General features: G+C 34.4%; 2 protein-coding genes across 2 annotated transcripts in view; both read left to right on the forward strand.

Annotated features, from left to right (window-relative positions):
* The window catches only part of LOC117337801 (macrophage mannose receptor 1-like), a 52,442-nt gene extending 36,635 nt beyond the window's left edge, over nt 1-15,807 (forward strand). The window contains exons 31-44 of the mRNA XM_033898920.1: nt 547-594; nt 1,094-1,266; nt 2,547-2,614; nt 3,176-3,270; nt 3,685-3,834; nt 4,961-5,086; nt 6,317-6,474; nt 6,891-6,990; nt 8,268-8,512; nt 9,938-10,106; nt 10,447-10,719; nt 11,675-11,914; nt 13,594-13,779; nt 14,535-15,807. Coding sequence (XP_033754811.1) covers nt 547-594; nt 1,094-1,266; nt 2,547-2,614; nt 3,176-3,270; nt 3,685-3,834; nt 4,961-5,086; nt 6,317-6,474; nt 6,891-6,990; nt 8,268-8,512; nt 9,938-10,106; nt 10,447-10,719; nt 11,675-11,914; nt 13,594-13,779; nt 14,535-14,773 — 2,270 coding nt within the window. The 3' untranslated portion in view covers nt 14,774-15,807. The remainder of the gene's footprint in view (nt 1-546; nt 595-1,093; nt 1,267-2,546; nt 2,615-3,175; nt 3,271-3,684; nt 3,835-4,960; nt 5,087-6,316; nt 6,475-6,890; nt 6,991-8,267; nt 8,513-9,937; nt 10,107-10,446; nt 10,720-11,674; nt 11,915-13,593; nt 13,780-14,534) is intronic.
* Nucleotides 15,808-19,878: 4,071 nt separating this feature from the next.
* Nucleotides 19,879-24,780, forward strand: LOC117338255. Its single transcript, XM_033899526.1, has 2 exons — nt 19,879-20,160; nt 23,468-24,780. Exon 2 carries the CDS (start codon nt 23,478-23,480, stop codon nt 24,630-24,632), a length of 1,155 nt encoding a protein of 384 aa, XP_033755417.1. The 5' UTR covers nt 19,879-20,160; nt 23,468-23,477; the 3' UTR covers nt 24,633-24,780.
* Nucleotides 24,781-27,332: the final 2,552 nt, after the last annotated feature.

The following is a 27,332-nucleotide window of genomic DNA, read 5'->3' on the forward strand; positions in this document are numbered from 1 at the left end:
AAACAACAGTGCGAGACCACTCTCGTCGTAGACTGCACTTGCTCAATCCTTTAAATACAATGTATTGTTTTGGTGTTTTGGTAGACGAGACTGTCCTTGCAGTTATCGGCATACCATTTGTTGCATATTGGTAGCAGCCATTTTGTAGGTATTCCACTACTATACCCATGGGAACTATTTGGTTGTCCACGTAATGTGATATTATTTTCCTTGCTGTTGGTGGTCGTTAGTATAAAAAGATAGAACGCATTTCCCCTGCTTGTTTAACTGTTAGAGTTATACATATCTAATGCACTCATAATGGAATTTAGTTTACGCTTTGGCAAGATTCGACCATCTCGTTTTAAGTGTACAGGTTATCCAAAGGAAATTATATCAGAATATATTCAAAAAGTGACAAATCACTTAAGATAGCTCAATAGTTTGAAAATGAAAACTAATTACAAAATAACTGTCCGTAACCAACTACATCATTAATTGGTTTTTCATAAAAAAAAAAAAAACTTGCATGTATTATATCTTTCTATGTGTTTCATTCATTTACAGGTTTTCCTGTGATAGATGTCGAAAATCACACAGATATATATACTACAGGTAACAAAATCTTGCTTTAATTACTGCAGTGGTATTAACTTGTGACAGAAGAACGTAATGATGTACATAGTTTAACATGTCTTTATACTTTATACTTCGGTTTTACCTGATTTGCCTGAGGTGCGTCACAAACAGGGAAATAGTTTATATTAATCGATTGAATTTTGATAGAATATTTTTTCAGTTCTGGATTTTTTTTCTGATTGTCACGATATTTTTTAGTTTTGGACATGTGGACCATAGAACGCCACACACCTGCACATATTCATCACGTTTTGTATGAGTTTGCATCATGACCTACAGGAGGGAACGAGGCCATAGTTTACATGAATAGGAATTGGTATATTCTCGATCTTCATTAGGTTTTCACAATTGAAATAATGATACAGCCAAAATTATTTGAAAAATCCTGTTCATTTTTTTACTTCTAGTTTAAGAATTATTTGATTAGTTTGTAGCGCGAGGGTTTGGTATCATGTGCAATGCCTTCTTTAAACAGAGACCTGCGGGAAAGACAGTGAATGGGTTTTCCACAACGGCTTTTGCTATAATCACGTGATTCAAGTAACCGAACCTGTCACGTGGTATGAGGCCAGGAACAGTTGCCAAACGAACAACAGTTATCTTGTTAGCATCCATTCACAAGACGAGACTAACTTTCTAGTGTCATTGGTAAGTTGTTAGTAACATTTACCTCCAGATAACCTTTTGAGTTATCGTTCTTGCATGTCACTTATAAAAATATACTCCAGTATTCATTGGCATACATTTTACATATATTCGAATATCTATCATTGACAATCACTTCAGTAATATCATAGACTGCTGGAACATGTCCATTTATCAATATCAAAATAATTCATGCGGAGTAATATTATAAAGGGAATGCTTCATATTTTTGCAAACCTAAATAACACTTTCGCAGAAATAAGTAAGTGGAAGTCTTAGCAAGTCAATTTTGAAACTCAAATTTAGGCGTTTGGTTTACTGTTGCCGTGTCTAGTTAATTTTTGTTTGGCCCGTTTCATCCTGTCGCGTCCAATACTTGACGAGTGTACTCTTCGGAAGCTTTAAGTAGTGATTCATCGTCAAATCCAACAGAAATTTTATTTACGTGTCTTAAAGTTAATTTTGATATATGTGTGTGTCTTTAGCATAATATTTTTTTTATGTTGATCATAATATACACATATAAAATGTGAGCTGATTCCACTAATTGGTAAATAAGAAATAAATTGAAAGCCTCGGGAAAGTACGATTGGACTCGTATGTTTTAGATTAATCCAAACACTATGAATCATGCGAACTTGACAAAAATAATATATCATGAATTATCAATATACTAAAAGTTTCTGGTGACAGTTTTACGCCTTCGAATCAAAACCGTAAGTAAACTAAAGTGTCACCAAATGTAAATAAATATCCGTTTAAAAAATCCCTTTATCAAACGTATATGATGTACAATATTTCCTTGCAAAATGCATCTATTTTATAACTGTGTATTGAAAAAAGAGTATATGAAAGTCTTTTACTTTGAATATAAATCGAGATATGCAAATTTCTGTGTTGAAAGTCGGTAGATAAAGCTGGAGGAACACAACTCCAATATCTCCTTATTTTACGATTATGACAGTAAAAACAACACAATGTAAGGTAATTTTTCAGTTCAAATAATCCACTTGAGAATCATTTCTCTGAAAATAGGACATATAGTTTCACGTGAAAATCGTTGATCCTATATCTTTGAATTAAGACTTTTTCAATGGTTTTATTCTTATTGTTTTGTTCCTATTTTGGTCCTTGTTTTATCGAATTGAGTCCGAGTTACTGCCATGTTTTATTGTCGGTGTTTTTTTTGTTGTTTTATTTTCGCGGTATCTGTATTTCTCAATGTTATCGCATCCTAAAAAGTAGCCCATACAATACTTTTACGACTATTTACATTTTTAAAGATTTCGATGACCTCTGAGATCGGTATGCAGTGGATTGGACTAAATGAACTTCAGCTTGATGGTTACAAGTAAGCGATGCTGTATTGATTATTGTAACGCTCACCTCATTCTAAGGACATCTTTTTTATCGATAAAAATGCATCCGATATGTAAATGTCGGGATAATGTTTTGAGAATGATCATTTGAATTTGTTTTTAATTCAGCGCTGAGAAAGTAAACATTAACATGTACTTTCGAAATCCTAGGGTTTCGATCTCAATGTAATAATCTTCTCTATATCATAGGATGAAAATATGACGCCGCCTTTAAAGTGAAATTATTTAACTGATTGTGCATCCATTTATATAGGGTTACATAATTGATTGGGCAGGAATAGACAGGTATTTATTTGGTTAAATCTTCGTAAAGTTAAAAAGGCAAACATATAGTAATAGTCCATTTGCTTTCAACGCTCTTATAAAAATAAAAATTAAAAAAAAATAAAAAAAATAACACAATTTAAAAAAAAAAAAACGCTAAAAAAAGTTCAAACTTCTCTATGGTTTCCGACAGAGGCATCCGTCGTCTCAATTCAACAAATTAGAATTTAGCACGTATTTAAAATTATGTACACAATTATTTCTGAAAGGTGGACGGATGGAACGCCTTTGGAATATATTCACTGGAATCCGCATGAACCAAGTGACAACAGTGGAGGGGAGCGATGTGTAGGCATTAATGACGGTATGTGTATTAGTATTATGTTGTTTTGTTTTTTGTTTTTTTTTGTTTCATGCAGTTGTACTTGTGAGATGTTATTAAATAATATAAATTTTTGATATTTAGATGAAATAAATATTAAATATCCAGATCTATATATATGAAATGAAGAGATTATGTGATTGATTATGTTTATATTTTCAGTACATGTAATTATTAAATCATTGATAATAGCGAGAAAATAGAATGAATATTCTAAAAATTATAACGGGGATCACACAGCCTTCATATTTATCGACATTCCACTCCACCTAAACACTGCAATCCTCAATTAGTATAGATATTTACACAACATGCTACGAACTCTATTTTTATAAGTATATCCAAAAAAAAAGAAAATCGTTAAAATAAAACAATAATTTATTCCTTATTTTTTAGGGCGATGGCAGGACGCAAATTGTAATCAGAAATTGATTGGATACGTATGTAAGAAGCCTAACAACAGCGCCGCTATTGCTACGCCACGCCCATCACCTCCTCCTCTGTTTGGGGCGGGATGTCCCCAGGGCTTCATACCATCAACAATAAGTATGCTTCTACGACATCAGTACTGAATGTATATGTATATTTCTCATATTTGTATGGTTTCTTTCTACGCATACATGTAATGGTGTTAATGCGTGCATTGATATCATAATTAAACGCATAGGATCTAAAATGTTTCTCCACAAAAACTTGTTTAATTGATATGTATGATAACTTTATAACGTAAAACGGGAAAAACTTATTTAACGTTCTTTTACTTTGGATATTACTCAAGAAATGCGATATTTGTTCATTGTCGAATCGGCATGTAATCACAATTGGAACGATACTGATGAGTTGGCGGAAAGCAATTGTCAGTATCTCTTTAGTTACGGTTATGACAATACCTGTAACTATGACAACCTGAAACTGTTCAAGGTGATTTTTAGATTCATTTTTAGCCCTAGGCGTTGTTTCCCTGAAAGCTGGACATTCTGTCACGTGGATATCGTAGCTCCAATGTATATAAGAGAGAGTACATCGTAAACAAATTGAAATGTCTGTATGTTGGTTGTCCACACTGCTTTTAACGATAGCACAAGGTCACTCATAAATTCACTTTCAATTATTTGATAAACATACAGATATAAATTATAAAACCCTCTCTCATACCGATCGATTCTGGAGACAATACTGGATTTATTCCCAAGGATATGAATTACGTAAATAATAACCATCAATTTTAGTTAAAAAGAATTTGATTTAAATTTCAAAAGCGTTTTGAAACAACACATTCGATAAGATGTGAAGGAGAAGGTGAAGCAGTCATCCATTCAAACAGATGAAATAGAAATCTCGGAGAATAAAAATAACACTTTCCCGTTATGAATAAATTATTTTATTGCTAATTGTCTTGGTCCTTGTTGATTTTTTATATCGATAAGCAGTGAATAATATCAATAACTCTATTAGATTTCATAATGTGAACAGGAGTTTAAATATACATTTATTGTTTAACTATACCGTTTGAAATACTTAATACTATAAATAAAATATTTAGCTTGAACAGGAGTTTAATGTACTGTTTTAAAAACTTAATGTTATAAATAAAATGTTAAGCTTCAAATATTTCAAAGAAGAAGTAAAATGATTATTGTAATGTAACCTTGCAGTGTATTTCATATTCCAGATGACAAATGCTTTTACATCTCAAGCAATAACGATGGGGTTCAGCATTATGATCAGGCTAACACGAAGTGCAAGGAAAAGTATCCGGGAACACAGCTGATTAGCATAAAGAGCGCCAGAGAACAAGGTATGCTGTATGCTGTAACAAAAAAAATGCCGTGTCATCAAAAAGTGTTTTGATGTCATGAAACAATCTCATGTTATTTTTTCATTTACAGTTTAATTGAATGTTATACATCACCGAACGATGGTTTGAATAAATGAAAGAATGAATGTTTATTTCCTCCGAAAAATGAGATTAAAAAACATTTGCATCAAACCTTTGAATATAAATCACACAGAAATAGAACATAATACTATCAACACCGGTTTTAGCGGTGTTTATACATTTTCATTTTCTTTTTATAACATTCCCCCCCTTCAGTTCTTGTAGCATTCATTTTTTGTTTCCCACCTATATCAATTTACCTAACTCTTTTCAGTAAGAATTGAGTGGTACACGCACTTTGTAGTTTTGAAGAATTATCTCTTCAATATGGTGCTTTTCCTTTCTTTCATTGACATCATAGTTAAGACAATACGGTAGAAATAGAAAAAATGTGCAAAAGAAGCAAATGAATGCCAACATGAAAATATAACATGTTTCAAAAAAACTAAAATCGTTAAAACGCAACATGTATGAAAATTACATTGAAACTAAGTAAATCTACTTGGCAGGTTTCGTTAAAAAAATGTCTTCTGTTTCATTTGATATAACGCATATATTATTAGTTATATTGATCTTATAAATACTCCAAGCTTACCAAGAATCGGACACAGTTTGATAGAACTCAGAATTCATATAAAGATAATTTCCAAACTGGAATTCTTTCATTTTTACCGTTTAATAGTGTCCCCGCCATACAGTCGTTCTTTGAAAATTCTACACACGGATTATGCCCAGCATATCAGTACTTTATTTTTAAAATTACAAACAATTTCCATCTTTATTACATTGAAAACATATATCATCTTGGAATTTGGTCAAATTCATATATCACTCAAAACCGGAAACGGCAGATTTGCAATCAAACACAGATAACTGATTTTGAACTTCTGGAATATGTATCTGCAGTTTTTAAGAGTGATGCAACACTTGTATTGGGAAGTTCATTGTTCATTTTTTTTGTCTTCTCCTTTTTTCATTAAATTACGTACAATTTCCAATTATTTTAAACAAAATGCAACTGTTTTACGTGGGGTTTTTTTAAATTCAAATTTTGAATACCGTCGATAAAACTGAAGACGTTGACATTTCGGAACATCTCGTATTTTAAGTTAATGTCGGTATTTTCTGTTTGGTTTTGCTTCTTCCAAGCCTTCCTGTTGGGTCTCCTTGGGAACACGGAACACAGAGAATCAACCTATTGGATTGGGTTGTCTGATCGTGTAAGTTACGATGGTGTGTATTCATGGGAGGACAACTCTCAAGTGACCTATACGAACTGGGATCAAGGCGAACCGAACGACGTAAATGTAGGTTAAACTTTTTTGATTATATAACTTGATATCATTTTAAAGAAAAATATGCATGCTAAGTTTAAACAGTAATTGTAATAGATATATATATATTTGTGTGATTTTGTCTTAATAAAACAAATTGTTCTTAAAAAAGTTTAGACAGTTTCTTTTATAACAATATAACAGTTTCAAAATATATGTAATCAGTAACATTTTCAGTTGGATTGAAAAGACACGCTCTGAACTGATATTAAATTCTCCTCATATGCATATTGATAAAAGTGCTACATTGTTCCTAAAGAGTTAAGGTACTGGCAATGGCAAATAGTGCTTAAATGAAGAGGTATTTGTCGTAATCTCTGGTTATGTGGTCTTTAGAATATCATATTTGTTCAAATGGTACTGGATATATATTTATTTTCATTCTTTAGGAAAATTGCGTTGAAATATACAACATTGGAAATAAAGCAGGGAAATGGAATGATGTTCCATGCTGGAAGTCCCTGAAGTTTATATGCCAGACCAAAAAATGTGAGTTGTTTGAAAGTCAAGGTCAAGTTCACTGTTGCAGTGTACTGGTTATTAGGCATTTTTATGTAGTAATCGTCCTGAATGCCGAATAGAATTCAGATTTCAGGGGAGGGGGCAGGATCAAAAATTGAATCGAAATAAATAATTGTTATATTCTTACTGTTAGGATCAACGATATTCGTAGAAGAAAACGATTTACAATTATCAGAAAAAAGACTCTCGATTGAATAAATAAATAAATAAAAATAAATACCTTTGATACAATATTATGTTTTCGTTGTCATATCGGTAATAAACAAGATTTGATATTTTTCTGCAGACAGAAAAAATGAAGCTTATTGATTATGCTTGATGATATCCCAGAAACAGAAAACGTAGAAAACGTGTTGCTAGTAAGACATTGCTTCAGATGTGACCGGATGTGTAATTTACACTCAAAAGCGCTATAGATGAATATGATCAGTGTTTTTCATGAAATGTAAAACATTTTCACTTTCATTATGATTGTTCAGAAACATGAAATACATCTAAACTGAATGAAAAAACCGAGGTGTTCTGGATATGGTGACATCCCATTTATTGACAAAAATGTCACGAAACGTAGTTGATTCCAAGACAAATTCTCTTTAAAGGTTATTTTTATGCATCGTCTATATTACATATTTTGAAACAAAAACATCAGAGAGACATATGACAGAGACTAGGCTTTGTCAACACAGAATAGTTTGAACTCTATCACCACGGCCACGTGTTTTTGTTGACATTTGGTAATCCTTCACAGGTACGAAGCGATATTAAATTGATTACCTGCCGATTTTGCAATATTTGCATAAAATGGAAAATTGTCATTGAACCTCTCATTAATCAGGAAATATATTATACCGGATACTCAATTAAAATGTACTAAAAATTGTAATTAAACGTGATCTCTTTCAAAGTACGGTGTCTGTCGCAATGATCGGTATAACAAAAACAACTATTGACATTACATAAATATGTGTTGTTGATTTCCACGGGATTAAAGTTCACGGTCATCACTATCAGAAATATTTTTTGGGTATTACATTTCGCAACACAGCCGTGTGCATATTCTCTAGTATTTATTTATATATATTTATATTCGCTTGGTGTTTATTTTCGCGCTTTATATTCAATAACTGTAAATATAGCGAAATTAAATCCGATACTTGACATTATGCAATATTACAAACTATACAGTATTTTAATTATCATGAGATTATCAAGAGCTTTAAATATGTAAGTTATTCTTTTTTCAGCAATTCATCTCCCGACTCTTCCTCCCGTGTCTCATGCAGAATGCCCTCATGGATACACATGGTCTTTTGGTAGCTGCTACAAGCTAGTGCAATCGGACATGACTTGGGAATCGGCACGAACAACATGCCAAATAGACTCGGCGGATTTAGTTTCGTGTAGTAGCGTGTATGAACAGGCTTTCATAGAAATGTTCACAACCGAGCTCAATTCTCTGCCTTTTTGGATCGGTTTGGTGAAGAGCAAGGTAAACACTTATATATAGTATACGTATATATTAGGGGTAATTTTATTTTAGCGTTTTCCATGCTGGAAGTCTTTCACTAAGTTTTGATTGCGCTAGTTACATTTTAGGGTCCCGTACGAAAGAGCTTGTGCCCTATAGTAATCACCGTGTCCGTCCGTCCCTCGTCAATATCTCAGTCTGCCCGTCAGCACTTTTATTTTCGTGCAATAACTTGAGTTTCCTTTGGCCGATCGAACTCAAAATTATTCAATGCTTTCTCTTTGAATGTGCTTGCTTGAGAATGCTTTTCTGTGTCAAAGGTCAAGGTCACTGTTACAATAAATAGAAAAGCAGTTGTCATGCAATAACGTCAATTTGCTTTTGCAAATCAAACTGATACTTCATAATGATCTACCTAAAAATGCATATAGTGCTTCTGTATTGGAAGTACTTGCTTGGAATTGCTTTTTAGCGTCAAAGGTCAAAGGTCAAGTTCACTGTTATTATAAATAGAAAATCAGATTCAAAGCAATAACTTGAGCTTCCTTGGGTAGATGTGACTCAAAGTTCATACAGTTCTTGCTTGCTTACAATTGATTTTTCAGCGTCAAAACTGAAATGTCAAGCTCACTGCTATTAAATATATATAAACAAATCTCATTTCATGCAAAATCTAGAGTTTTCTTTGGCCAGTCTGAGAGTACTACTAAACTTAATGTGTTTGCTTATCATATATTTACAGTTTGAAAGGTCAAAAGTCAATGCCACTGTTACTATAAATAGAAAATTAGTTTCTTTGTAATAACACGAGTTTCCTTATTGTCCGATCGGACTCAAACTTCATACAGAGCTTTTTTTTATTGAAAGTGGTTGTTTATTCATGATAAATGTCAACTTCAGCGATATGAGCTTCTTGGTGATTATGGAGGGTGCATACCCACATGGTGGGGCTTTGGTGATTATGGAGGGTACATACCCACATGGTGGGCCTTGGTGATTATGGAGGATACATAGCCACATGGCGAGGCCTTTGCTGACCTGTCCGTTTTCTAGTTCATGTTCTATTTCTATATAAGATATTGTGTGTGCGTCTATTCTTCATTGCGCTAATACTATCTGTTATTATTTGATAATGCTCAAACCTTTTACGCCGTAGCTACCTCAAAAATCAGTTCGGCTTAAGTATGTTTCTTTCTGACTCTTTTTGGGTCCGATAGCATCATTTACGAGTCCTTGAAGGACAAAACAGCTGTATGGTGCAGGTTTTTTTTTTAAAGTTTGACTTTGTATTGAAATATACTAAACTTTTGTTTCTTTTGTACGATCCTTTCAAGTCCTATTCGACGCTATAAACAGATATGATCTGTATGTTCAAGAGATGATCAATGAAATAAGGGTTTTATTGATTCCAAGTTCAATAACACTATAAGATCGCTTCATTTGAAGGATACTGAAGACATGGTTTGGTCGGATGGATGGCCGATGGAATATACAAACTGGGCCGAAGGTCAACCAAGCCAATCACAAGATAAAACGTGTACAGTTTCTCAGAACAACCGCTGGAAGACGTCAGCTTGTGAATTAAAAATGCCATTTTTATGCGAAAAAAGCTTAAGTATGTTGACATATGACTGTATTATCGGTATTATTGTCTACGGTGAAAATGACTGCTAATGATAACTGTACTTTGGGAGAAACCCGGTGTAGCTCGGGAACTCCACCTTTTCACATTCGATCGAGGTATCGAACCTCGGCCGTTTAAGAAAAAGGCTAATGTGTTACCACTTTGTCAACCGACCACCCAAAAGGTAGTGAGGGAAAGAGATATAATATATATTTCAAATAACAGATATGTGCATTGTTCTTTTATTTCTCTTTATGACGACAATTTTGACCTCAGTTTTTTCTAGGAATTGAACCAGAGCATTTTCCTTGTATACATATGATTGTTACAGCCGAACCGCCGACAACCCCGGTACCTGGTGCATGTCCTGATGGTATGCATTCACACATGCATATGTGCTACTTCGTTGAACTGATGAACCCGTTGTCATGGTTATACGCTAGGGATGCCTGTGTAGAGAAAGGGATGCAACTAGTGAGTTTGCGTGACTTTAATGAGGTGAATTACGTGAAGGGTCTCGTAGCCCAACTGTCCGCTGATCAGAGTCCTAACGTCTGGATAGGTTATAGCCGGCTGGCTGACAAAGGGAGACGACGACGAGATTGTAAGTTCTTCGTCTACAGATGGTGTGTATAAGATTTGGAATGAAAAAGAGGCAAATGAACGTGATGTTCGAATTGTTCCTCACGATATAAATGAGTTTCACTTGTTAATGAAAAAAGGTATTGTATAATCTCGGAATATATCTTGAGATATTAATTAGTCTGTCCGTCTGTCCGTTTGTCCGTCTGTCCGTCAGGCCCTCGTCCCTGTATCTTTTGTGTCGGAATTGCATCTACTGTCAAAATGGTAATCATCTGTCGCTTTTTTGATTTGGTATTTTTCCATTCTTTCTCAAAATAACTTATGTATGCCTCACTTTTAGTCTAAGCACACAAGGAAGGCTGTAGGGCCTTATCAAGAGAGTGGCAAAGAACGCTCGTTAAAATGATATATGAATTTGCCTGTCTTACCCTAGGCTCAGAAAGAGATACACCATAAACATCACTGACCCATTCTATTGGCACTATAATGGACACAGACATATGCTTTCTATCAATACGTGCGACAGCATATTTCAGTGAAATTGCTCTATAAAATTTTCCCCAAATTTGTCCTAATGAAGTGAAGACCTTGCAGAAAATTTAATGATGCACTCATTTTATGCCCGAATCTCAGTATAACATGCCTATTCAACATAATAATTTGATAATTCATCCAGTATTAATTCGAATTTTTCATTGTATGACCAGTTAATTCATTGTTAACGCGACTTTATAACTGTATGACAAGTTCATCAATTGTTAACGAGAATTTTCATTGTATGTCCAGTTAATTCATTGTTAACGCGAACTTTTCACTGTATGACTAGTGCATCCATTGTTAACGAGAATTTTTCACTGTATGATCATTTCATCAATTGTTAGCGCACATTTTCGCACTGTAGGACCAGTTGATTCATTGTTAACTCGAGCATGTCACTGTATGACCAGTCCAACCTTTGAGTTTGTGTTTTACAGATTATTACCAGTACGACTACGAGGATAGCATGAGCGATTTCCTGGAACCCCCTGATCTGGGAGTCGCCTTCCATTGGGAGGATGGCTCACCTAACGGGTTTGAGAATTGGAATGATAACGAACCTTCGTCTGCCTGGAACAGCGAAGATGAGCAATGTGTTGAAATGTACAGCAGTGGGCGCTGGAACGATTTGAATTGTAAAGCTTACAACCGGCCTTACATCTGTAAAGGACCTACAAGTAAGTTTTATTGTCTTATACGTTTTATTTTATTTAATTAGTGACAAAGTTCAAAATGTACATATAAACTCTCACATCTTTATTTTAGAATTTCATTCGACCTATCAAAAGTTTTCTCAGTCGCCATGCATCATTGACAAGTCATTGAAAGAGTTGGATGAAGTGAGAACTAACTAATCTTATCACGGAGTAGTTTTTATTATGTTTGTGTTCAGCAAGGGTGATGAATACAAAACAAAAATAACAAAATTTCGTCACTTATATTCCCTACAAATCGTATGTATCAAAACGTTGACTAGCAAACTAGAACATGGTCCTAATTTACTATTCAGGGCTGCGAATGCACTTTTACTATCCCTTCGCCAAAGTATGTTGAAGTATTGGTACGACATACCTGTGTCTCAATTCATATGTGTCGTTTTTTATATAAGTGTACACATATGTATACAAAGGTCACATATGTCCATAAATGATAGGCATTATTTTTTGTAATTTTGTAATATTGGGTCTTTATCGCCTCGCCAGAAAAAGGAAGGGAATGAACTTATCTGGTTTGCCCCCTTGGAGAGGAACATGCCCCATTTGATTTCTGATATGGCCTGAAAACGGTCATGTGCAAAGGTGATGAAATATAGTTGGGCTTCTTCATATATGTACCTCACAATTGTTCGTATATTAAACATTGATAATGAATAAGCGAATGACGTTCCAATTGGTGTGTAGTTTTCACTAGGGGAGGGGTAGAAATTCTATTGATTTATTGCGTAAGGGCGGCAAGTCATCATTATCATAAAATGGAGATTAGCCTCTTGAGGTGATAATTGATCATCTATTGAAGTTCAAACTTTGTGGGTGTCTTTTACAATTCATTTTGATTTAGGACATGGTCGTCAAAGGTCAAGGTCACTGTTAGAAGTATACCTTCTGGCATGCACCTTCTATGCTAAGTTGAGCTCACTGATCACACAAAATTCAAACAATGACTATTCTTGTGTTTGCAAATATCGACTTCTGGCTTGATTGCTTTAAATTAAATGCTCTCATTACGACGATAGAAATTTGCTCAGATCATCGTTCCTTAACGTGTTCTGGCATGCACCTTATATGCTCAGTTGAGCCCACTTGATCACACAAAATTCAAATAATGACTTGCGTTATAAAATATACATGTTCAAACTATCGACATCTGGTTTGATTGCTTTAAGGTAAATGCTCTCATTCCGAAGATAGAAACTTGCTAAGATCCTCGTTCGTTAGCTTATACACTGTCTTGTGTCTTACAATACTAAGTTGAAATAACGTGATTACGAACAAGGGTGTCGCAGGGAGGGATTGATTTGTGATGACGTCAAACAAACCTTAAGGTCTCTATTGCTATAAATAGATTCTGTCTATAGCACAAGGTCGACACATTGATCGTTGCCTGGCATCTATCATTGTCAATCACAATCACTTTTACAAAAAAAATCATTCCTTAATGGATAATTATGATATATGATTATCACAATACTGCAACAATCTTTTTAACTGGGATGATATTCTTCCCCCGGTGGCTGCCATTTTGCATGTAACGATCACTCAAGTAAGCAAGCATGCTGAACAGACTATTGCAGATAAAAACTTAATATACCCACATAGAGTGTTTGTATTATTTAGTTTCAAATCATCATTTCTTCTAGGATTAGAAATGCAGACAACTACTTTTGCACAGCCTGAAACACAGGAAACAACAGAGACGGAAACAGGATCTACAGTAACGGAGTCAACTGACCAAAAATCGACAAGCTTACCGGAAGTCTCAACTTCCTCTGAAAACAACCCGATGCATCATTTTGCGAGAAGAACCAACCCTCTACCACATAAAAGTATGTTTCTGATCATAATAGATATATTCATTGAATGGTTAAATAGATATGTTCCGTTATATATTTTGAAAATCTGGATTTTTATCATGTCACGTGACCTGCAACTGAGTCCAGTTATCGTTTGATGTAGTAATATCATTGGCATTTTAAAGACTCTAAACTTGGTTGTTTTCGCAGTAATATTATTTTTGACGTTTTGGGGGCAGTACTCAAGTTTTTTCAAACTGAATATTAAATACAGAATATGGCAATGGAAACTATACATTTTGATCAATCAAATGTTGGTGCCGCGGTGGCCGAGTGGTGAAGGTGTTCCAACACTTTATCACTAGCCCTCCACCTCTGGGTCGCGAGTTCGAAACCCACGTAGGGCAGTTGCCAGGTACTGACCGTAGGCCGGTGGTTTTTCTCCGGGTACTCTGGCTTTCCTCAACCTCCTAAACCTGGCACGTCCTTAAATGACCCTGGCAGTTAATATGACGTTAAAAACAAACAACCCAAAGTTTAACAGTCAGAGCCTTACCTGGTAAATCTACTCTTCACGAATAATGTCTCCTTGATAAAATCACGAACATATTTGCACGTTTAGTGTGAAATTTTCTGTCATATATATTTTGCACCAGATTTACTCTTTTTTAGTATATCTGGCCGTTTGTTCATCAAAACAAATATTTCATTAGGCAATATAATGTAATTAAAAATCAATTAATTGACACATTTGAGAGAGGAAAATATATATTCCATCTTTCTTTCAGAAACTGACACTGGCTTATCGGCTGGAGAAATAATCGGCATCGTTATAGGTCTGATTGGATTAATTCTGATGGGGGTGGCAGCCTTTTTTACCACCAGACAGCTTATGAGCTCCACCTACAATACAAAAGGTTGGGCTTTTACAAACGCCCTCTATCGGCGGTCAGCAGATAGTGTGTCTATGACGGATGATAACACTCTTACCGGATCAACTATCAAACTTTGTACGCTAAAGAAATGATAACACCATATATAGAGGTGTGAATATTTCAATAGTGACGGGTGTGTTATTGTGATGACAAAGGACATGAGTGTGTGACAGAGAAGTTATCATTCCTTTTGCCAGAATCACTATGAGCATTTACGCTGTCGTGTGATTGAAATGGAAATGGATATATATGGAATGGAAGGGTATAGATGTGTCAGAATTTTCTCCGTACTGCGTATTCGCCCCAGTTTCTGTAAAGTTTAGATAGAGAAATTATATTATCAATTATATTTTGTTCAATATAATTATAAGATCCTCATGTACTTGAAACAAATACCCTTTATAGATGAATGGGCTTGGAGATTGTTTATCAAAGTTAATTAACTCCCATACTTCTTAGCGTGGAATAAAATCATGTTTGCTTGAAAAGATGTTCAGATGATATGAATATTTTACTGTAACTAACCCTCAGAGGCTGAAGGGCGAAGCCCAAAATAGTCAGATATGATATAATTTTCGTATCTTCTTATTAAGAACCAGAGCTGCTAGGATCATGTTACATCTTCAGTAAGAAATATGTACGGTAGATATTTTGACTAAATGTCGGTTTTTATTGTTTTTGACACTTTGAACAATATGTTTGTTTATGTTTTGAAAATTATTAAAACTATGGTAATCATGAAGCTCCACGTGCCTCTTCTTATATAATACTTCTTTAATGTATTCTGAAATTAGCATTATACGAGTATAATGTATCCCAAATTACAGAAATGTATACTTTAAATATTGTATGCAATGTATCATTTAGTGATTCAATGCATCATTTATTGAATTCAGAATGATACCTATACATTTTTAGTTTATGAGAATTTAAAATGTGTTGTTATCCATATACAATCTGTAGTTTGATAAACTTATAAATAAGTTGATTCATATGGTATAGACTAATGTGCAGTGTGTTTGTGTGTGTGCATTTGCGCAAGTGAGCATGTGAGTGGAAATTGTCTGAAAACAGTTTAAAAGCAGGAAAATCTTGATTACAACATTAAAAGAAAGTACACATGGAATGATATATTGCTTATTATTTTTAAAACGACAATATCTTTGTTACAATCCCCACTCGTGCACAGCACAATGCACAGTATACCAGTCAAGAGGTCATGTGAGAATTCAATTGATTGTAGCTGTTCCATGATACTCATTCATTTAGTCGCAGAATCGGAAAAACATATAATAACAATATACAATATGTGACGAATACAATACTGATGTGCACATGGCCTTGAGCATCTTCTTTTTCATCAAGAACATCCATGTTAAGTTAGGTTCTGGAAACCAAAAACAATAACTAAATCGTATATCTAATTCAAAATCGAAACAAAGCCAATATATAAACAAAAAATTATATTCACATGAACACCCTTAAAACCCTAACCCTTAAAACCCTTACCCTAAAAACCCTAACCCTTAAAACTCTTACCCTTAAAACCCTTACCCTTAAAACTCTTACCCTTAAAACCCTAACCCTTAAAACCCTAACCCTTAAAACCCTTACAACTCTTACCCTTAAAACTCTTACCCTTAAAACTCTTATTTACCCTTAAAACTCTTACCCTTAAAACCCTAACCCTTAAAAACCCTTACCCTTAAAAACCTCTTACCCTTAAAACTCTTATCCTTAAAACCCTAACCCTTAAAACGCTTACCCTTGAAACCCTAACCCTTAAAACCCTTACCCTTAAAACTCTTACCCTTAAAACCCTTACCCTTAAAACCCTTACCCTTAAAACTCTTACCCTTAAAACTCTTACCCTTAAAACCCTAACCCTTAAACTCTTACCCTTAAAACCCTAACCCTTAAAACCCTTACCCTTAAAACTCTTACCCTTAAAACCCTAACCCTTAAAACCCTTACCCTTAAAACTCTTACCCTTAAAACTCTTACCCTTAAAACCCTAACCCTTAAAACTCTTACCCTTAAAACCCTAACCCTTAAAACCCTTACCCTTAAAACTCTTACCCTTAAAACCCTAACCCTTAAAACTCTTACCCTTAAAACTCTTACCCTTAAAACCCTTACCCTTAAAACCCTTACCCTTAAAACCCTTACCCTTAAAACCCTAACCCTTAATGGCCTACCCTTAAAACCCTTAACCTTAAAACCCTTACCCTTAAAACCCTTACCCTTAAACCCTTACCCTTAAAACCCTTACCCTTAAAACCCTTAACCTTAAAACCCTTACCCTTAAAACCCTAACCCTTAAAACCCTTACCCTTAAAACTCTTACCCTTAAAACCCTAACCCTTAAAACCCTAACCCTTAATGGCCTACCCTTAAAACCCTTAACCTTAAAACCCTTACCCTTAAAACTCTTACCCTTAAAACCCTAACCCTTAAAACCCTAACCCTTAATGGCCTACCCTTAAAACCCTTAACCTTAAAACCCTTACCCTTAAAACCCTTACCCTTAAAACTCTTACCCTTAAAACTCTTACCCTTAAAACCCTAACCCTTAAAACCCTAACCCTTAATGGCCTACCCTTAAAACCCTTAACCTTAAAACCCTTACCCTTAAAACCCTTACCCTTAAAACTCTTACCCTTAAAACCCTAACCCTTAAAACCCTTACCCTTAAAACCCTTACCCTTAAAACTCTTACCCTTAAAACCCTAACCCTTAAAACCCTAACCCTTAAAACCCTTACCCTTAATGGCTAACCCTTAAAACTCTTACCCTTAAAACTCTTACCCTTAAAACCCTAACCCTTAAAACCCTTACCCTTAAAACTCTTACCCTTAAAACCCTTACCCTTAAAACTCTAACCCTTAAAACCCTAACCCTTAAAACCCTAACCCTTCAAACCCTAACCCTTAAAACCCTTACCCTTAAAACCCTTACCCTTAAAACTCTTACCCTTAATAGCCTTCCCTTAAAACTCTTACCCTTAATAGCCTACCCTTAAAACTCTTACCCTTAATAGCCTACCCTTAAAACTCTTACCCTTAATAGCCTACCCTTAAAACTCTTACCCTTAATAGCCTACCCTTAAAACTCTTACCCTTAATAGCCTACCCTTAAAACTCTTACCCTTAATAGCCTACCCTTAAAACTCTTACCCTTAATAGCCTACCCTTAAAACTCTTACCCTTAATGGCCTACCCTTAAAACCCTTACCCTTAAGAATTTACCCTTAAGATCCTTACCCTTAAAACCCTTACCCTTAAGAATTTACCCTTAAGATCCTTACCCTTAAGACCCTTACCCTTAAGACCCTTACCCTTAAAACCCTTTACCCTTAAAACCCTTACCTTAAGACACGTATTTGAATAATAAGACAGAAGTGTAAAATGCGACATAATCTCGGACCTTGTACGGGATGTCGACAGTAACTGGACATGTGTATACTTACTCAACAACAGTGCACAATACAGACAAGTACCATGGAAGTCTATATGCTAAAATGATTTCAAAGCTGATGTAAAACATTTGAAAGTATACACTATCGAACCACGTAAGATCTAAAAAAAAAAAAACAACATTAACATGTATTATGATGATTAATCTTGCTGAAGATTTTATAAAATTCATGTTGCCATGGCAACGAAATTTACCTGTCTAGAAAGTTAATGATCCTCTATTCGCCATGATGACTATAGTAAACTTTTTAGAATAACATACACTTGATACTATAGAAAATAAAAGGTTTTAGACAGTAAATTTTATCTCAGATTGACATCTATTACTTCGATTTCATTATTGTATTACGCTAAAACTTTCCACGTATATATACATATAAAAGAGTTGACGACACAGGATCCAAGATATATCCTCAAAAAAACATCGACCGTTTTAATTGATATAATTATACAATTTGTAATAACAAAAACGTATGAAAGTTTCTTTTACCTTGAATATTACAAGAGAAATACCAGTTTTGTGTACTGAAATTTTGTAGGTAATTATCATCGGTACGATAATAATGAACTGACGGAGAAAAACCGCCAAAATAACCAAAATAACTTAAATTACGATTATGAGGGTGAATACAAAGACATGTAATGCATCCTTTATTTTCATTAAGTCAATCTGTCGTTTCCTTGAAATCTAGGCATATATTTCTCACATGAATATCGTAGATCTTATGACTTTAGTATAATTAACGAGTATACATTATATGTAAACACTCCAAGTTTACTTCATTTGGTATATAAGATAATAAAATAGTTCATTATTGGAAAGATTTCCCTAACATATTACAGTATAACATATATTTTCAAAATCTATTTTTCTTAATAAATACAAACACAAGATGCAATTTTAAAACAACCAGGACATACAAAATTCTATATGGGATTATGTTTTCGTATACTGTAAACGTATTGATTTTGGCACACTCTAATTTTCGCGCATTTCCAAATTTTAACAATTTAGCGCAATGAAGAATGAACACTCATTCTCATATTTTCTGTAGAAATAGCACATTGATATTGTAATTATCGCAATCATAATTTAGCGCTATGTTTCAAGAGCCGAAAGCGCTAAAATGATATAACCGCTAAAATGATATTACCGCTAAATGATTTTAACGCTAAAATGATTATCACCGCTAAAATGATTTTACCGCTAAAATGATATCACCGCTAAAATTATTTTACCGCTAAAATTATATCACCGCTAAAATATGTACGTCCACAGCATCACATTAGGTTATGGATTTTACCGGTAATGTTTCTAAAATTGCACTCTGTCATCTTCATCAATCTATTGACTAGTGAAGCGCATATACAGCGTAGGAAATTGTTACTAAATCGCCACGTGTTTTCGGCAATACTATAATCTACAATCTAATCAGTTTGAATATTTTAGATTATAGCCTGTTGTGACGAGGTTTAGAAAAATAAGTGTACAAACAAGCATTTTAGAAAACTAAAAATCAAATTAAGCCATTGGACTTTATTGTTAAGCAGTTTATGAATATAGATTGAATATCAAATATTACATTACAATACGTTTATGTAGATTAATTTTATATATTAGAATAACTGATTGAATTTATCTTTGGAAATATGAAACAAGATTAAGCTAGTTGTCCGGAACCTGAACCGATCACTCAACTACTAACGCCCCAGATGAAGTGACGGGTTGTATCCGTGGGAGCCTGCGCGGGCACAAGTGGAATGTCGGGGGATTAGTAGAGTGTGTTCAGATGTATTTCCTTATATATAACGTCAACATTCGTGCCATCAAAACCGGACTCCGTGGAGGCTTATATGGGGAGATTTGGAATGCCATACAAGGGATCACTGGAGTGTGTGACTGATGTGCTTTCCTTATTTAAACATATACTACCATGATTATCAATGATCATCATCAATAGCGGATATTACAACTGACAAAGTGAATTCAAAATTAACTGAAAGTAAGTACAATGAATTTCATTCTTATTAACAAAATATCGGTCATAAGGGTGTTCATAGTATTCTGAATATTATATAAAATGTTACATAATGTTAAGAGATATATTTACTACATAATAAAACATAGATTTTTACCACTTCAGGACGTTCAAAGTTAAGGTGTTTTTTTCTGATGAAATTGTCATACATTTATCCTATTGGTCACATGTGTCAATAGAAAAGCCGTTGCTGTGTGAACAGTATCAAATTTAATGACAAAACACAATGCTACGAAACGCTATCACAAATGGGCGCCGAGTAAAGTGTCTATCACTCTGACAGTGTAACATGTAATTCAAGTTTATCTGAAAGGCAGTTTCCGACAGTCATTGTATCGCTATTTGTGTATATCCGACAGGACATTTTGTATACAAACACATTGGTGTATTTAACTCACGTGACTCTAAAGGATATCTTTTATAGTACGTGCTTAACTTTTGCTGATGTGTGTTAACAAAGCGTCACTCTTTTTAATGAAGCCATGCAGGGACATGTTTAGGTACTCCTCACTTGCTATCGTTTGTTTGTGCATTCTTATTTGTTATAACTTATTTGTTATTAATTACTTTTTATCGTTTGTTTGTGCCTTCTTATTTGTTATAACTTATTTGTTATTAATTACTTGTTATCGTTTGTTTGTGCCTTCTTATTTGTTATCAATTGCTTGATATCGTTTGTTTGTGCCTTCTTATTTGTTATTAATTACTTGCTATCGTTTGTTTGTGCCTTCTTATTTTTTATAACTTATTTGTTATTAATTACTTTTCATCGTTTGTTTGTGCCTTCTTATTTGTTATAACTTATTTGTTATTAATTACTTGTTACCGTTTGTTTGTGTCTTCTTATTTGTTATAACTTATTTGTTATTAATTACTTGTTATCGTTTGTTTGTGCCTTCTTAATTGTTATAACTTATTTGTTATTAATTTCTTGTTATCGTTTGTTTGTGCCTTCTTATTTGTTATAACTTATTTGTTATTAATTACTTGTTATCGTTTGTTTGTGCCTTCTTATTTGTTATAACTTAATTGTTATTAATTACTTGTTATCGTTTGTTTGTGCCTTCTTATTTGTTATTAATTGCTTGTTATCGTTTGTTTGTGCCATCCTTATTTGTTATTAATTACTTGCTATCGTTTGTTTGAGCCTTCTTATTTGTTATAACTTATTTGTTATTAGCTACTTGTAATCGTTTGTTTGTGCCTTCTTATTTGTTATAACTTACTTTTTATCGTTTGTTTGTGCCTTCTTATTTGTTATTACTTATTTGTTATTAATTACTTGTTATCGTTTGTTTGTGCCTTCTTATTTGTTATAACTTACTTGTTATTGTTTGTGTTTACTTATTTGCTATTACTTCTTTGCTGTTACTTATTTGTTATTGTTTGTTTGTTACTACTTCTAGGTTATTTGTTATCACTTTATAAGTACACAATATCTGTTCTTTTTAACAATACATCTACACAGTCTCGCCGGAAACGAACCATTAACAAAACAAGAAATCAGGTAGCAAAATAATTTTCGGGTTCTTGAACTATTATATTGTTATATTGTATTTCAAAAAGGAAATTACTACCTATTCTATCATTAAGAATTACAGTGATCTTATTAAGAGAGCAATTTGGAAAATTGATGGAAGAACATATTTAGCTTAATCTGTCATTTTGATCAATTCAGCGTATGGATGAATCCACTGATTGACCAGGTTTATTCGTAGTCAAATAAATGATAAATTATAACAAAACATAGTAGCTCAATCTGGACGGCCGGACGACGGACGACGAGCCTTTCAATGTAACATTAGCTTGCTGACAAATTGCCACCACCAATGAAGACATTTGTCACTGGAATCAAAGAATGTAAACGAATATTTTCTTAATAGCGTAGAATTAAACTGTTTCATTGATCTAAAGTGTGGAATCTAAAAAAAATAATAATGTTAGTTTCAATGTTGATATAGGAACACTCTGTATCGCATTATTACCATATAAATAGGTACCTTATATACTTTAATTGGCCGACCAACTTCGTTTCCGGAAGTTGATCTTCTGGTTCACTCATTATCTTTCGGCATATTCCGTACACTGACGATAATACCCGAACCTGTCTGACGAGAGCTGGGCGTTTATAGCTGATGATGGTTTAATGATTACATTCGTTGTAATTCTACATCGATTTATAGAATTAAATTATTTTTTATTGTTTCCTTCTTGTTCATTATTGAATATCAATTGTAGTTTAAATCCAATAGTTTAATGTATTTTATCTTTATCAAAGCCAGGGCTTATATGGTATTTAACCCCGTAGCGCAGTTGCCTGGTACTTACCGTAGGCCGGTGTTTTTTTCTCCTTGTACTCCGGCTTTCCTCCACCTCCTAATTCTGGCACGTCCTTAAATGACCCTTGCTGTTAACAGGACGTTAACTTTTAATAAACTATTGGGATTTTTATGAGAAACTTTAGAAATGCTATAATGGAAAATATATCATATACAACAATCCGAGAATGAACTGAGCTATTTCTGTTTCAACGCGTTTTTGTACAAGATCAGTCGGGACGTAACATTATGACTTGAAATGAAATGCATTATTATAATTAGTGTGCAAAACTGCCAATCTTAGAAATGTGTTGGAATATTAAGATTTACTACAAATTATAACAAAATATTAACCAGTTTATCATCTCCAAAGGAATAAATTGATAGAAATCTGTGTAAAATATTAATTATCGCAAAAACAATTGTGAACTACTTCTTGTGTCATATTTCCGAGACAGCGTGAAGCGGCCTTCACGTGTTAGCCAATCAAAGCTCGCTAAACCCCGCAATTGAAACCAATAGTCTATGCAAAATACATTTAAAGTGAACTGTATGTTATTTAACTATTGTAATGATTGATCGATGCCTTGGGAGTTGAATAACACCCACCTATTGTGGTAGAAACCATTCGTATGCATTGTTATGACAATAAAATGGCTCGGGATGACCTATGATCCTTATGTGTCTTCACCACACCCCTCTTATAGGTACGACAGAGAATACCGGCATAACATACTTTTAGCTAATGTAACAGTAATTTTACAATAAAACATACAACATTACTTATATTTAAATTCGCGGTTCAATAGCAACCACGAACATTTATACAACACGAACGTATTGTGTTATACAGTAAGGCACCTATAATTTCAACTCAAAATTGAGAATAAGAGAAAGTTTTAATATTCTATGTTAAATTATCTTTTCACATTATTTTTGTTATATCTATGCAGGAAAGCAGAGATGTCGTCTCGGATAGCTGGAGTTGGTGACACTTGTACGAACAGGCGTACATTTATGACAATGTGTGTAGTTCTCGCTTTCTCAACTAGCACGTGCCTCTATATATACTCGAGAGTCACCGTACAGACGTTTGCTATCGAGAGGGTAATGCAAGACACTCTTCTTAACATTGAGAGTTGGGGAGGAACTATTGATAATTTGGTACAGAAGTTCAGCGACAATGTAAACGTAGCCCGGCGCATGCGCAATGATCTACAATACACGAACCAAACAAACACTAGTGACGTAGACAATGAGACCAACTCAATTGTAGACATGTTTGTTAACCGTACACAGAATGTGTCGACGTCACCGATACTTTTAACTTTGTTTACATCATGGCCGACAAAGGCAGAAAAATACACCTGTCACAATATCACACTGAAAAACTGGAATACATTAAAGCCAAAAGTCAATCCAATCCTCTTTACCAATGAAATTCCCCTAGCTTGGGAAGTCAGAAAGAAAGGATGGAAATCACTTCCGGTACATCAATCTGACTTCGGAACCCCAGTTCTGAAGTTTATGTATAAAGATGCATTTAAAGTAATCAAATCTCATTTCTATGGATACGCAAATGGAGATATCCTGTTTACATCGACGCTGATTCAAACTTTGGAGGCGGTTGTGAATTCCACCTTGATACCCAAGGATAGGCCTATAATGATAATCGGTCGGAGGACGAATGTTCAGAACGTAAGCCAAGAGGAAGCGAAGTCATGGCAACATTTGTCAAGGACGGCGCGAAAACGCGGGAAGCTATTCATAGACATGGCGGAAGACTATTTCATAACAACGGCTGATTATCCATGGGATGCCATTCCGGAAGTGGTAATTGGTCGTAGAGCGTATGATAACTGGTTAGTATCGAACGCACGCAAACAAAAGCATACCACAATCGATGCGACACAAACTCTACTTGCACTTCATCAAACGACAAAGGCGGGAAATATGGAAGGTCATAGGTCACCACACTCTAATTATAATCACAACCTTCTAAGCAGACTATATAAACGTCTCCACTATGGTGCCGGGCGCACATCGTGTGCTGAGTACTACACACGTTATGATGACGTCATGAAACCAAAAGTTGAAAGGAGAATAAAGACGTGCTGACACACACATATATACATATATTTATAGTGACAATAATTTTGAAATGGTAAAAATATATATATTCATTTCATGCAGCTAACAGATAGAATATTCTTTTATTGTGTGTCATCATTGACTTTGAACAAGTTGTCAATAAATATTCACTGATTGTTGTAGAAAATTATTTGAACTTCAAATTCAAATTGAAACAAACAAAACCAAGGCTTGGCCAGGCGACGAATTAATACCAACGATGTTACGTAGTGAACAAAACATTTCGGGGAATAAAATCCGGATCGTTCTGAGATATTTCTAAACTTACCACAGAGGCTGTATATAGATAGAACTGCATCTTTATTCCAATGATCAATGTTGTTAATTTGTGTTCCGGAAGAATAAGCGTCTCTTCTGCTTTATCGACGACACCCGCGATAAATATTTAGGTCAAATCAGGGTTAGGTTTTATTTTCAAAACTGAGAACCAGGTTGTTGACAACGGTACCACTGGGCATATTTACAAGTATCGAATACGTCTGACTTCATATCGCACAGGAAAAATACACTTAAATCTGACAAATCAAAACGACATTTTTACAATATCCTCAGTAATACACTTTGCATTAATAGCGAATTATGGTAAATGTAACGAAATGAAAGGCTTTCGCCTTCTTAGCGTATCTCAAGCTGAACCGATTGTTACAATCACACGGCAATCCGAAAAATGGAGCGATCATGGCGATGATTTTCCAAAAATGGGCGAGTATTGAGTAATTTTTTTTCCAATTTTTTTTAATCAATAAGCCTTTTATACAGACATCCTTATATAGATATTGAGTTGTCACGGAAGAAAAATATTCCGAAATTACGCGGAAACCAATCTTTAAGACTTCGGACCGATAATAGACTTCACATTGATTTGTAGACTGGTTTGTTTAGGTTTTTACTGCTACAGATATAATAGCTGGTCGTTGCGACGCCAATATGATGCATGCTATGAAAAAAAAATCATCCATATTTTGTTCCTGTCAATCATTACGTAAACATGGACATTTTTATTGTATATAAGGGTCTTAAAGCCTTATCAACCCATGCGATAACTTATCCATACCTGCCCTTGTTGGAGTAGCGTTATAACGTTACTCATTTGATGAGTGTTTAATGGATATGACTGCTGTATAAAGGATTTCTGATAACATAATAAGACTCTTTGTATCACAATGAATATTGATCGTTGGACGCGACTAGACCCACAAAGTCATAAAATTACTGTCTTTGTGTATTGAAACATATCCTAGTGTATATATATATATATGCATAACACATTTTCATTTTTTTTTCTTTTTGTGGTGAGGAGGGGAAGGGGGGCATTTAAATAAAAAAAATGTATCCCGCGGTCATTTCGCTGTTCAATATACAAGTATGAGGGGTGTGGGAATAATTTACTTCTCATGTATTAATTGTGCATGAAATCGCCAAAAAGTTAAATTAAGTCGAAGTGTTATTTATAAGTAGGAAAACAGTTTCGGAATCACACTATTTTACGGTTAATATTTAATAGGTCAATTCAAATTAAGATATAAAAATTACGTTGTGGTGCATCACGTCACCTCTGAATATAAAACGATGTATTTTTATGCAAAAACTGTATATTTCGAAGTGGCCACAGGCTTCGACCAAAATAATTTGATGGTCATTAAGTCATGATTCGGCAATAATTAATAAAAGTATAGGCTGATCGAGACATGTGGCCACTATGAAATATCGAATTTCCCCGCCTGGAAATATCAAAATGTCACCATTTTGGTGTATTTTCGTGAGTTTAGTTGTCTATTGTGGCAGATTTTATCGATAATTTCCAGCATATTTATATCCATAATAAAAGATAAACACTCCAATTTATGTTTTATTGTTGTATATTTGAAACATATATATCTTTTAATTGGGCTCCACAACAGGGCCATTTACCCCCTTTCGTGGCTCTACTCCTTTGGTCTGAAGCATCTTTAAGAAAAGGAGAAGCAATGTTATGTAAACTGCGGTGCTGACCCCCGGGGCATGACAAGGGGTACACTAGGTCTGATATGCCATATTAAGAAGCCTTCTCCTTCAGATGGAAAGAAATGATTTCATCCAAATTAAGTCTGAAGCACCCCATCCCAGAAACTGAAGAAATTGGCCATAGGATTTTCCTTTATTCTTCTATAGGAATGACAGGACATGTCTGAAATTTGGTCTGAAGCCTTTTTGTGTGTATGCGGAGAAGGACATCTAATAATGTATAAATGGAAGATGTGAGCCCCTCCCTCCCTCAGGGCAAGAGGGACGGGGCTCAATAGGGGAAATATGATAATCTTCTTTTCAATTGCTACTACTACTGAACGGCTTGATGGATTTTGATCAAATTGGGGCCGAAATATAATTCGGTGACTGAGATCAAACGTTGTATAAACAGAGGAGGATGTTACTTCCCTTTGTCTGAAGGTGTGACTCCCAATAGTGATAGAGGTAGATCCTTTAAATCCCTACTTATCCTGATCAGTTTAATGGATTATTGGGTAAAACATATATTTACTTTTGTTTAATATAAATCATTCTAAATCAAAATACCTTGTCGTGGTTTTTGAAAAAGTCAGATGAGTCTTGCAGGCCCTCTGGGCCCTTGTTTAATCTAGCACCCTAAAACGTCCGAAAATGATACACATACACTGCATAGACTAAAAC

Source organism: Pecten maximus, chromosome 11, assembly GCF_902652985.1.
Source record: "Pecten maximus chromosome 11, xPecMax1.1, whole genome shotgun sequence".
NCBI classification, from domain to species: domain Eukaryota; kingdom Metazoa; phylum Mollusca; class Bivalvia; order Pectinida; family Pectinidae; genus Pecten; species Pecten maximus.